The 13,797-nt window shown below is 44.6% G+C and overlaps 1 protein-coding gene across 1 annotated transcript; it reads right to left on the bottom strand.

Moving 5' to 3' along the window:
• Window positions 1-1,079: 1,079 nt before the first annotated feature.
• On the bottom strand, window positions 1,080-11,719 carry LOC133497885 (mucin-2-like). The gene is made up of 8 exons (XM_061814131.1): window positions 11,494-11,719; window positions 10,501-10,604; window positions 8,389-8,848; window positions 8,213-8,305; window positions 8,089-8,125; window positions 6,485-6,556; window positions 3,905-5,059; window positions 1,080-1,665 (listed from the first exon to the last, which is right to left on the bottom strand). The coding sequence occupies exons 1-8, from the start codon at window positions 11,590-11,592 to the stop codon at window positions 1,430-1,432; spliced, it is 2,256 nt and encodes a 751-aa protein (XP_061670115.1). The 5' UTR covers window positions 11,593-11,719; the 3' UTR covers window positions 1,080-1,429.
• Window positions 11,720-13,797: the final 2,078 nt, after the last annotated feature.

Genomic DNA, 13,797 nt, shown 5'->3' with positions numbered 1-13,797 from the left:
TCCTGCCAGTTGACACCTAGGATAGGCTCCAGCACTCCCCGCGACCCTTGTGAGGATAAGCTCTTAAGAAAAAGGAGGAGGAGGAGGAAGATGGAGGATCTTATGAAAATTGTTTTTTTTTTTTTGTAATTCATCTGTTAGATGTCATGGACAACTTCAAGAAGTCATTAGTTGACTTTAAATGTCAGTTCTCTTCCTGTCTGCTCGTCATGTGATTAATTATCTTCTTGTTTTTATCAACCATGTCTGTAACTGCAGACCGCCATTAATGTACAAAACAGTCTGTCTTCGCTGAACACAGGATGCTTTATTCTCTCTGGCATCCATGACATAAGCTCACGGGAAGTCGTGTCCACTCTAGACAGGAATGTTCATTACTGAGGCAATCAAGTGTTTTGCCAAGTACATAGCACCAGGGACTTTTTGGTGAGCCTCTGGAAAAAAAAATGATATGAATCTTTTCATCATCTCTCCCTAGCTTCTGTGTCCAGAAGACAGTTTGGAATGCACTCTATGTTAAAATAATGTCCAAGCTAAAAAAAAAAAAAAAAAAAAGTGAAGAAAAAATTTACATCCTATAATAAAAATGTCACTCTAATAAACTTTTGAATTAAACTTGAACGTGATGAAATAAAAATTTGAATTAATGGGAATAATGAAATGTTATGTGATGGGAATCTTGCATTTGACTAATCTAATGAAATTACATGGTACATTAAAAGACTAGACTAAAAGAAGTTTGTGTGTAAATTAAATTCCATTTTATAGTTGACTTTTTTTTTTGCAATTCTGCAAAATAACATAGGGTAGCCTTTGTGTCTGATAATGAATATACTGCAGTATAATAAAAAAAAAGTGTTTGAATCTTAAAAGGAAAGTCTGTGGTGTCATGTGAATAAGAAGCGTGCATTTGAATCATCCATCATCTTTTTTTTCAAGCATTTCCAGGCCATTGAACCCCATCTCGTGATCAATCCCACTTGGTGGAATTTGCTGATTGACGCATGTAATTTGGATCTGTATCTAAAACATTCACTCCCCCCAAAAAAATGCCGGCAACTCAATTCAATATTCCATTTAATAGTCATATCTATTTTCTCTTATCCATCTATTGTAAACATGGTGTCTTTAAAACACAGTACGTACTTTTTCTTATGGTACATAATCATACGTGCGATGCAAAAATTCAAACACAGGTTTAAAAAAAAGACAAAGACACTGCTGGAATCGTCGATTACGTCACACCATGGATCTCAGTTCTTTGGTCCAGTGGCTCAATCGGGTGTGTGGTGTGCTGCTGTATTGTGGTGGTCCCTGTTATAGGAAGTGCCATGGATCATTTTTACCATTTCCTTTTTACTGTGGCCGAACTTGCCTACGTCACAGTAGTTGGTCCCAAATTTAGCTATACTGTGTCATATTTGTCATTTTATTTTGTTGTTTCTTCTTGATTTAGCCGCTCATTCTTCCACGCAGGTTCAGCTTCTCCCATCGGGATGACTTCGGCTTGCGCTTTGACTTCTTGAGCTTCTTTCTTTGTCGCTTCATCGTTGTCTCGAGCTGCTTTCTCCTTACCTCGCTCGCTCTCCTTGCCGTCATCCACGGCTTTCTTTTTTTCAGTTGCCTCAGCTTGTTTAGTCTTTTGGACCAACTCGAGCTCAACATCTGGTAATGGGGGAGATTGCGCTGATTAGAATATACGGCAAATGCAAAAGCAATGAAAAATAATGCGGTAGTTTCCACCATGGGTGTCCAAACTAAAGCCAGGATCAATTTGTAACCTGCTGTCCATTTTTTTACCAGCCCACAGCATATACTAAAAATAAAATTTGACATGGCCTCCAACACTATTCTTTTTTAAAGGGCTGGAGGGGGCGGGATGAGAATAGTTTTTCTTAAAAAAGTGAGCGCTACGCGGAAACCACATTCCCCAAGGGTGCGACGCCCATAACTGTTTTTCTACCACTACTACAACTAATAATACATAACTGGTGTCATGTAGAGCTTTTCAAGATTTGGAAGACATAAACTATCCATCCATTTTCTTAGCTGCTTATCCTCACAAGGCCTGGGGCAGTGCTGGAGCCAGTCCCAGGTGTTAAAGGGCTTGAGGTGGCGTATACCCTGAACTGGTTGCCAGCCAATCGCAGGGCACATCGAAAACAAACAGCCACACCTAGGGGCAATTTAGAGTGTCCAATTAATGTTGCATGTTTTTGGGATGTGGAAGGAAATTGGAGTGCCCAGAGAAAACCCACACAGGCAGGCCCGGGATCGAACTTGGGACCTCAGAACTGTGAGGCCAACGCTTTACCAGCTGATCGACCGTGCCGCCCCGCTACCACGACTACAACTAATAATAAATAACTGGTCTCACGTAGAGCTTTTCAAGATTTAGAAAGACAAACTATCCATCCATTAATTTGACGCTTATCCGCACAAGGGCCGCAGGGAGTGCTGGAGCCAATCCCAGCTGTCAACAGGTAGGAGGCGGGGTACACCCTGAACTGGTTGCCAGCCAATCACATGAAGACAAACAAGCCACACTCACAATCACACCTAGGGGGAATTTAGAATGTTCAATTAATGTTGCATGAAACCGGAGTGCCCAGAGAAAACCCACCCAGGCATGGGGAGAGCATGCAAACTCCAACACAGGCGGGTCCGGGATCTAACACGGGACCTCAGAACTAAGAGGCCAACGCTTTCCAGCTGAACCACCGTGCCGCCCAAGACATAAACTATAACTTAAATAGTAGCAATATTTTTCCTCATACCGTCCAGGTGAAGAAAGGTAATTCAGTTTCAGAACCAAAAACAGTTAGGTCCAGTTTAAACTCCTTGTCAAGGTCTGATTTGTGAAGATAACGGACAAATCTTCCCCAAGTAACTGTCAATTTGATACAGATTGCTCTTACTCTTGTTTTGGATGTGGAAATGTAAGTCGGCTGCTACTCAATACAGAGACGAATCAATTCTAGTGGGATACAGAGCTGCAGACCAACCCCACATCCTGAAAAATCCGAAACCATTTCAAGTTTAACAGGGGTCAACAATACACAGCAATGGTGAGTGTGGTAAGGAAGTGAAGAAACCGGTCCAAGCGGGATGGAACAGTTGGCGGAAGGTGTCTGGTGTTCTATGTGACAGAAGAGTCTCCGCTAGGATGAAGGGCAAAGTTTATAAAACAGTGGTGAGACGGTGGCAGTGAAGAAACAACAGGAAGCAGAACTGGAGGTGGCAGAAATGAAGATGTTGAGGTTCTCGCTTGGAGTGAACAGGTTGGATAGTTTTGGAGACAAGGTTCGAGAGAGGAGACTTCGATGGTTTGGACATGTTCAGAGGCGAGAGAGTGAGTATATTGGTGGTGGGGTGCTGAGAATGGAGCTGCCAGGCAAAAGAGCGAGAGAGAGGAAGAACAAAGAAAAGGTTGATGGATGTTGTGAGGGAGGACATGAGGACAGTGGGTGTTAGTGAGGAGGATGCACGAGATAGGCAAGATGGAAAAAGATGACATGCTGTGGCGACCCCTCACGGGACAAACCGAAAGAAAACGAAGAAGCGGCAGCACTTTTGCATACAAAGTTGCTCAAGTTTTAATAAACAGTAGTGGTGGAGGGGTTTCTCATACCCACTCCAAAGTGTTGTCACTGGGCACTATTTTAGTCATGTGCATGAAGGGGTGAAAATCTGCTAAACGCTATATCTCTACAACTGAATACTACAGTATATAGATCTCAGTTTTTGCGCGTTTTCAGCAATTATCTTCAAACATGTGTGCGTGTAGATCGAAACAAATGTCTGAATTCACTTTACGGGGTCTTTAATGTAAAAAATGTGGTACTTCCACACGTGGAAGAAAAGGTTTGGACACTGCTGGTCTACACCATGAAGATTTGCTTACCTGCATCTTTTACAGTAGGACCCGATCTTTCATCAAGATTTGTTTGTAAATCTTGTCTTGGACTATCATCGGGGACTGCTGGACTGGTCAAACTGTGCCCGGTAACAGTGGAGTCTTCAGAAGCAGGGAGGCAGGTGATAACTGATGTGAATATAGAGGCGGTCTTCGAGGAAAGTGGGTCAGTCGTGAGCGGGGAGCTAATTGCATCTGCAGTCGTTGAAGCAGCGTTATCGGCGGTGGCGGTGGAGATGACGGAGGAGGCGAGGTTGGTTTCGCTGGATGAGGTTGACGGAACAATGGAGGGGGGAGAGTCCATGCAGTCAGTAGATGTTGTGGTTGTGATGGGGGTGGAGGGGCTGGTAATGGAGGTATCAGATTTAGGAGAAGTTGAGCTCAGGGCCACAGATGTGCTTTTAGTGCCTATCGAAGAGCCTGCAGTGAAATGGTCACTAGCTACAGTCGATGAACTGGAAACAGAGTGTGATTTGGTATCCGTAGATCGGGTCGGTGCTGGAGTGGTCGCATCTACCGTGGAAATGACCGAAATGGCCACTTCATTAACTGAAACGACGCCATTTGACACTGGACTTGTCGGCTTAACCGACATATTAGTTTCACTTTTACTGAGATGACAAGACACAGTTTCCAAGGCAGTAATGGAAGTTACTGTTGTCGAGTCTGAAGTGGGAGAGGAGCTGGGAGGAATAGACTCTGAGGAAGTATTAGAGATGGGGGCGGGGGGTTCGCTAAGAGCTGTCAAGGAACTAGAGGTGAGCGGTTCTGTGCTAATAGGCCGAGCTTCAGTGTCAGAAGGCTTGCCGTTTACGGCTGGACCATTTGCGGCTGTTGAAGCAGTAAGCACATCTGGCTCGGAAGTTGCAGGACTCGAGGAGGAAATTGTAACGTCAGCCAAGTCGGGGGTGACGTTTGACTCTACAGCGGGAGTAGCGGGGCCAGATGGAGCAGCGGTGGGACTTTTTTCTTGAGTGGGTGTGTTTGGTTCCCCCTCCTCTATTTGGACCAAGTCATTCTCAGGCGTGTTGCGGCCAGATGTTACGGGGCCGGGACCAGGCTTGAGGACTGGCTTCGGAGGCAAAGCGGGTTTCCCAGCTGACTCATGTGCTGACACGCTTGGTCGAATTTGACGCCTCGTATCTGATGATTAAAAAAACAAAATAATAAAGTACGATCAAGGAAGGAGAGTCACATGTACTTTACATACAGTTCTGTGCATAAATCTTGGGCCACCATTTGAGTTGTTGCTTCACCAATGTTATACTGACCATGATAACTAGAATATCATTGAGTTTAGCGCAAACTTCCAGCAAGGCCAAACTATTAACAAAAGCAGGGGGAACAATTTGACCGTCGTATTTGTGTCTCTTCGTCAATCCGTTTGTTAGTTACTTCCAGGCTCATAGAGTCGATGAACAGATGGTGGGGAGGGCGATTCCATTGATGTCATGTGGTTAACACAACCCTGCTGTATCAGTGCAGCCTACTTGGAACCCCAAGTGACCAGCTGCTGCATACCGTTCCTCATAGTATCCTGTACTACAAGATTTTGACAATGGAAAATGTGTCCATAAGCGAGAACCACCCTGACCAAGAAAATGGCCACTGTGGAGTAGAAAAGTCCAAAAGTCAAATGATGAAAATATTATTTGTTAGTTTGGATGGGCATGTGGCTAAATTTCCTTAATCGCCTGTAGGGAAAACAATTAATCAACTAGTGCATTTGGTTTTGCTTTAATAATGTCAAAACGAAGCAACTGCTTCAAGACATGATTAAGGAATTTTCATCCATCAAATAATTAATCAACCCATTATTATTCCCTTCCCTAATTTATCAAAATTTTCAGCAAACTTTAATGAGTACTTCCTACTGTTCACATACCACACCTCTAAATTTGGAGGCGGGTGGGCTGTCTTTTATTTTTGGCACACTCCTGCTAAGTGAACAGTATCTGCCCATCTACGCTTGTCACGAACCTTCGGTACGGGGGCGGACCCAAATGCAGGACTTCGAGGCAGAGGCATATTGTTCAGTGTGGTTTATTCCAGAAACTGGGTCATACTCGGTGTAGAAGTCCGACAAGGCAGAGGCACAGAAACGCTAGGCTAGGCGGGATCCAAAAGACATGCAGCAAGGTCCGATCACTATGGGGCAAACTAAGAACTCAACAGGACAGGATCAAACAAAAGGGTACAGAATCGCTGTGACTAGGGTTACTCTAACTTACACGTAGAAGGGCAGAGTCCCACAGGCAGTGAATGCAACTCACTAACACAAAGCAAGGAACTGGCAAAAACTCCAACTTAAATGCCTGTCTAATTACAGTCCGAATGTGAAACAGCTGTGACCGGTGACAGGTGTCACCACTCAGAGCAGTGGCCTGGCCACGCCCCTCTTGGCAGTGGCCAACCCTTGCTCATGACAACGCTTGTATTTACTCTTTTATTATTGTATATCTAAACGACTGTAGAGGATAAGCCCATTAAAATCCGCAAAAGAAGTGGTGGAACAAAACATGTGCGCATTACTGTATGTGAAAATAATTTGTATTTTGTGTGCTTTACCTGAGGATGCTGACATAGTTCTGTGTTTTGTGAAAGTCGGGGTTGGCTCAACTTTACTGTCAATAATGGTGCCTAAGACATAAAAGCAGGATAATACAGATGTTAGTTTCGCTGAGGATGAAGACTCTGGTTTTTCATTTGTCTATTTTCTATAGCCCCGGTCGTCATTGGGGCCACAGGTTAGCTGGACCCCAATCTGGCTTCGGGTGAGAGGGACAAGTAAACCCTGGATTGGGTGCCAGCCAATCGTTGGTGTATGCATGTTGAAGAAATGATAGTTTACTACACTGTAAATAGTCCAAATTTACTGTCCCCTCAAACTAACTCAAAATAGCCTTTATTGTCTAAACTTCTGGCAACAAAAGTGAGAAGACCCTGAGGTGAAAATGTCCAAATTGGGCCCAATATGTTATTTTCGCTCCGTGGTGTCATGCTAAGGGACCAAAAAATGTCTTGCAAATTTGACTCAACACAGAGAAAAGTATTCTTATCCAGCCTGCCAAAGTTGAATGAATAAAACAATTGGTAGGTGTATAAAGTTTGTCTCCAAAATCATGGAAAATAGAGCATTCTACGGCTGTAGGAATGTGCGAGCATGTCTGGTGAAGGCACGTGAAACATGATCTGCTCGACTTTCACCTGGCAATCAAATACGTTAGTTTGTACGGTATGTGCTAAAGCCCTGTCGTCACCTACTGAATAACTTGTGAGCTGCTTAATAAACAGTGACCTTTCCTGTGTTTCTGTTGTATGGAGACCCACACACAAGAACACTGAGCAATGCGCTTATGTATTTGGCGCCTGCTGGGATCAAGCAAGCTCCTTAACTTTCTAGCTCGTTAGATCACCAGCTAGCAACCATAATAAACAGTTAACTTTCCCTTAAGTGTCTATGTTGTGTGGATCTATGTGCAAGACATTGAGCAAGGCTGTGGAGTATTGGACGGACCCAACACCGATCTGCAGGTACGCGCCTACTAGCAGCTTATAGCGACTAGCTTCTAGTGCTCCGTGCGCCCTGCGTGGGTCACTATAACAGAGGTACTGCAGCCCAAATAACACATAACTATTCAGGGAAGATGCATTTTTCAAGTTGTTGGCATAGCTTGGTGGGTAACTCCATGATTTAATTAATTAATTTTACTATACTACGTATGTACTGTATAAATAATTTGCAACTGCACCAAATAGCCACTGATGCAAAGATGACGGTCGCTACCATACTATATAATGGGGATGAGTTGACTCACTCAAGAAATTATGTGCACCATTCTGGATATGTCATTGGGCAAATTAATTACTTTAGCCCTGCCCAAAAGATCTGGACAACTGAGTAAGGGAACAAGAGTTTTGAGCCATATCTAAAAAAAATAAATTCTGTACTCAATTCCTCTCAGTCTTAGCACGTTTATGGCATTTAACTTCAAACATATTTAATCGATTTAGAGAATAATGAAAAAAGACTTTGCAATAACTTTAAAGTCAGTATTATCACTCACACACAAGTACTAGTCAATGGAAGACTATATTGTACATATTGTGTATACTCTGTATGTTACTGTATGTTTTTGCCATACAGGTACTCATACAGTGCATGGACGTACCTTCAGATTCTGCCTTTTTCATCTCTCTCTCTGGATTCTGGGAAACCGATAAGAGACATTGAACGATGTTGCTTATTTGGACAATGGGAAGATCCACATTCTGCAAAGTAAGATAGATTCCCACCTGTGTCTCTTCAGGCTGTGCTTTGGAAACTCCAATACGCTGAAGCATAAGATGAAGTTTTTGTTCGAAGCTATGTTGGCCTTCAAACTGTTTCTAAAAAAAATCACCAAGACAACATCTTCAAAGTGAACCTGCTGACTTAAAGCCAGGAGAGTCCTTGACTGGGTGACACCCACCTTTCTGGCATTGGCGGTCCCTGCTGCTGATCCAGACAGTAAAATAAGAGACTGGGACTTCCCTTCCCTCAGAGCACGGCGGGGTGGCGCCACTTCGCCCCTCAGTGGTGGAGCATCAGACGCCGGTGCTTCCTGTGCGGTCGGCTCTCCGGCAACACCACTAGGCTGCTCTTTCTCTTTCTCCTTTTCATTCTCCTTGTCATGTTCCTTGACTCTGTCCTTATCTTTTTCTTTGTCAGCTCTGGCCGCCTCCCTAAGAGGGCGAATGAGATCAGCGATGGAGGCCTTTTTAGGTCGGCCCTCGTGGCCCGTCTCTGATTTCAGACCTCGTCGCTTTCGGAGGGTAAAGAAATCCCCAAGCTTCCTCCTGAGTGTTTTTGTTGGAGGTGGACAAGGGACAGAAGTGGCAGGGACCACTTCTTCCACGGCGCTGGACTCTGGTTCCTCATCTTGTTTTTGCCTAAATGTAAACGGTTGATTGGATCAAATCATAACATAACCAAAGCAAAACCATTTGGCCACCACTTGCTGTGTTGTTGTTTACTTGGCAATCATTTAGACGTAGTAAAGCAGTAAATGGTAGCATAGTAGGAATATGTAAAAAAAGACACAAATTGTTTGAATGAAAGTTTGAAGAGTGGTGTATAGCCTAAGCAAGATGCCATTACTTTCTAAATAATGGTGCATCAGCAATTTATTACCACTGGCAGGGGTGTCCACATTTTTTTCTCCAAGGGTAATACAATTTTTTTTTTGTTTTTACAATGATGCCTTCGCACTGAGCAGCAGCCAAATCACGTCACCACATTAAGAACTAAATCAAGACCAATTTCTAGTGTGTTGAGGATCTTTAATGTATTCACAAATTGGACTTGGACACTTAGCAGAAAGTGGAGCAAACCATTTTCGATGAAGTGTATTTATTTGGAGCATGAAGAGATATTTTGTTATTATGCAATCCATCCATCCATTTTCTTATCCTCACAAGGGTCACGGGGAGTGCTGGAGCCCATCCCAGCTGTCAACAGGCAGGAGGCGGGGTACACCCTGAACTGGTTGCCAGCCAATCGCAGGGCACATGGGGACATACAAGTCGCACTCGCAATCACACCTAGGGGCAATTTAGAGTCTCCAATTAATGCATGTTTTTGGGATGTGGGAGGAAACCGGAGTGCCCGGAGAAAACCCACGCAGGCACCGGGAGAACATGCGAACTCCACACAGGCGGGGCCGGGATCGAACCCAGGTCCTCAGAACTGTGAGGTCAACGCTTTACCAGCTGATCCACCGTGCCGCCTGTTATTATACTAGTTCTAAACTAGCTGTGTTTTTGCGTAGCCATTAAAACTGTATAAAACGATTTTATTAGCAGTGGTAGCTGTCAGGAGAGTCACATACATCGGGGATGTGGGTGTCGCAACAACCCCACTTTTTCAACGCCAACTCAAAATACTAAAAATACGCCGCTTTTAGTATATGCCTCGCGGGTGTTAAAAATGGACAATGGTCCACAAATCGCCCTGGCCTGGAATTTGGACATCCCTGATTGAAGACATAACTGCACCAATGGAATCGTTTGATGGAGGGTCTTCGGGGCTGTCTGTCTGGATCTCCGTCTGAGTACCATCATAAGTGATCATTGTACCATCGCTTAAACAACGCATCTTATGGTGGACTACGACAATCCTGTGTGTGAATGAGCAGCAAAGTTCATACTTTTATGAAAGCAATTAGAGTCAATATCACCATGAGGTACCTTTAAAGACTTTGCATTTCACCTCTCCAGACCCCCAGCCTCCACTTCCCATTTATTGTATTAAGTAGCTGTTATAAATGTAAATTTGTATATATGCAACATGTTTAAAAGTAAAATAACTACGTTTAAAAGTAAAATAACTACAAGCAGACATACAAAAAGCAAAATATGTGAGCTTGCTGACAAGGTGGACAGTGACAGGGGGGAGAGTTTCATAATTCTGCGACATTGTCATGATGACTGAGTGATTCCGATGAGGACACCGAAGGCACTTCATCGTGATATTGACCCTGTCCGCTCGGTGTCAAGAGACAAAGCACAGTACTGTACAGTAAACGGCAACTGGTGATACTCACTCTGTGTCCGCAGGAAGAACTCTCTTTGTAAAGAACTCCTCCACTCCTTCATCTACACGCCCGATGAGCTCAAGGACTTCATTTTCGCTCTCAATTATTGTCTCCTAATTATATTTGTGGAAGATACAAGTATGCATTTTACATCAACGTTGAAGCAACGACTGCATGTGGATGAAAAGGTACGACTGTAACTTCACATTATGTAATACTGACCTCTACAAAACCCACACAGTCTTTCACCGGTATCTGTATAGGAATATTTTGGCTTCAGTCTTTTGCTCGAAGCCGGCCTCCTGGGAGGCACTCGCTCGGTAACGTACAACTGGGGGTGTCACAGCGTTTTACGTGAAAGATCTCTCATTATGCCGACGTCGAGAACGCAACTAATCATCCTGATCACATTAGCATCTGTGCCCACAAGTCGCAATAAAAGCGGGGAGACTTGCAGCAGAGCACAAATTTAACAGAAGTCACTGCTATATGATACCACGTCGAGGGAATTGCTTGAATTTGGTCTCCCTGGCCACTGGCTCCAAGGGAGTGACTGGATGTCTACAGCCAAGCGAGCTATGTCACAACACGATGAGCCAAGACGAGAAATCAGATGATGCACATTTTTAATGCACAAAAAAAAAAAAAAATTAGAAGGCTGCAGGGTTTTTTTTTTTTTTCAGTGTGAGGGAGGGGTGGAAAGGAGATTCAAGCCAAGCTACCATCTGCAATCCTATTCAGGCAATCACGCTCTTGGAAATCACAAGCAAATGCCATTTGTAGTGTCTTCACACAGCGAGTTACCGGCACAATGGCACTGGCTTATTGAAGCAAGGGAGAAGGGTTCTTTGCAGCTCTCCCCCTCTATCCGTCCCTTCCCTTCCCCCTGCCTCTCCCCTCTGCACCCGAGTACATCTCCTCTCTCCCTTCCATTTTCTCGCACACTCCCATCACCTTCCCTTCAATCCCGGTTCTTTATCTTGAATCAGTTTCTCACAGTACCTGAGGTCGGCTGGGACGGTAGTTGAGCTTTTGTCGGTGAGGTCTCGGTCGGCTCTGGGTGTAGTGCCTGAGCGCTGGTCCGCCCAATGGCAGCTCCATTGGGGAGACACGGCACTCTGTTGCCGTGGAGCTCTGTTGCCTGGGCTCTGTTGCTGAGGCACCGTTGCTAAGAGCACAAGCACCAGCAGTATGTAATGCCGCTGCTGAGGTGGGAGGGGCCTGCCCCGGCGAGACTGACACATATGACAACAGAGCCTCGCCTTCCTCTGCACCCTCCCCTCGAAGAGTAAAACGATGAGGAAAAGAAGATAAGGAAATAATGTGCAGCCATGAAGTGACCCCACTGACATCGGTCTCATGGGAATCTAGAAGGTGGACAGAGGTGGACAGAGGTGGACGTCAGTCGCGGAAACCAAAATAGACAAAATCTTCCATTGGTTATGTAACAAATTAATAATTGATTTGCCATGCGTAACCAAGGCGCTGAACACACCCGCCTCACAGTTCTGAGCTCGAGGGATCGAATCCAAGCTCCGGCCTTACTGTGTGTTTGATTGTTCATTGTTCACCAAGGGCTTGCGTGGATTTTCTCAGGGTACAGCAGTCACTCGTTTGTTGCGGTGGTTACGTTCCAGAACCCCCCACGATAGACAAAAATCTTGTTTACATTTCAAAGATTTATGCAAAATACCAATGAAAAAAAATTATGCATTTTAAGTGCGGGTACTGTATTGCTTTTCTTTACCTGTGGTCACCGTCCTCAAATTCAACACTGTAGTATCTGTGACACTGAATTTGTGTGGCTTTAAAGGTGGGACCTCGCCTGGTGAGGGGTATGTGAATCAGCAAATGAGAGTGTAGAGTTGGCTGTTGTTGGCTCAGATTGAATGTTCTTGGAAAAGCGTCATTTGTGCCAGCGCACCTCGTGTGTGAATCTGCTTGTTATTTTCTATCATTTGTTCGATGAAGGGATTGTAAGTGCACCAGTTGTTCTATCTATACTTGCCCACCTCTAGAGGCCGGACATCAATCACGAGATGGCAAGGCAAGAAGCGTGCCCCAGAGCGTTGCGCAAAAGAGATATTGAGCCATCGATCGAGCAGTACATTCACCGGCCGGCCGTCGATGGAGAGGACTACAGGTGCGGCCTCTCGGCGATCCATCGAACCGCCGTATCCGACGGGATCGCCGGCTACAAACCCAACATCGTGTCGGGTGGCTACCCACCTCCAGTAGCCAAATCCGAAAGACAACTCCTGCGGCCCGTAAGATCGATGCTATCGCAACTCCGTTCGGGCTGGTGTCACAAGCTCAACAACTATCAGCATCGACTCGACAACAACATCGTTGATAAATGTCCATTAAGTGACGTCGCCCCCCCCAGGATACGTCTCATCTCTTCAGTTGTGCTCAAAAACCGACCACTCAGACGGTGGAACACCCGTGGAGCGCCCCGTCCGATGTGGCTTACTTTCTTGACCTTGATACGGAATACCGACCGTAGTACTAGGCTACAACAACATATTTGCCTACCTCTAAAGCGATTACAATTAATTCTAACTAGTGTTGGTAGGCTTTATTAAATTCATCTTTATGGTAGATGTGGAGTACTGACAGCCAGCACTTTAGTTTCATATTTTAAGTGGGAAATGATCCCAAACCTCTCTGCAATTTATGCATGCCTTCGTCCTGTCGAGCTCTCGTTGCTTTATGAGTCTGCAGGAATAGGCCGTGTGGGAAGATAATCACTGCAAAACCCATCAATATAGCGGAAAACCTGGGATATAAGAATAGATATGCACGATTTAAAAATCTGGGATATATCGAGACAGCAAGAAGTGAACCACGATATGTCAAGGGATGGGAGTAATAATAATCCAGTTTTGCTTTGCAGTGGACACTGTGCACTTTAGTTTCTTATTTTAAGTGTGAAATGATCCCAAACCTCTCTGCAATTTATGCATGCCTTCGTCCTGTCTAGCGCTCGTTGCTATATGAGTCTGCAGGAATAGGCCGTATGGGAAGATAATCACTGCAAAACCCATCAATATAGCGGAAAACCTGGGATATAAAAATAGATATGCATGATTTAAAAATCTGGGATATATTGAGACAGTAAAAAGTGAACCACGATATGTCAAGGGATGGGAGTAATAATAATCCATTTGATTTATTTAACACTTTTTGCACACGTTATTCATTCACTCCTTCGTCACACACTGGCGGTGGTAAACTACATACGCACTCACAGCTGCCCTGGGGCTGTCTGAACGAAGCGTGGCTGCCATTGTGTGCCTACAACCC

Source organism: Syngnathoides biaculeatus, chromosome 3, assembly GCF_019802595.1.
Source record: "Syngnathoides biaculeatus isolate LvHL_M chromosome 3, ASM1980259v1, whole genome shotgun sequence".
Classification (NCBI taxonomy): Eukaryota; Metazoa; Chordata; class Actinopteri; order Syngnathiformes; family Syngnathidae; genus Syngnathoides; species Syngnathoides biaculeatus.
Note: the sequence above shows the minus strand (reverse complement) of the source record. Positions and strands in the feature narration are given on the sequence as shown.

Coding starts and splice junctions, on each gene's coding strand:
- LOC133497885 (XM_061814131.1), bottom strand. CDS start 11,592: ATGGAGCTGCCATTGGGCGGACCAGCGCTCAGGCACTACACCCAGAGC. Junction 10,605..11,493: donor ACCGTCCCAGCCGACCTCAG/GTACTGTGAGAA, acceptor AAATATAATTAG/GAGACAATAATTGAGAGCGA. Junction 1,666..3,904: donor TCCTACTGTAAAAGATGCAG/GTAAGCAAATCT, acceptor CCCCATTACCAG/ATGTTGAGCTCGAGTTGGTC.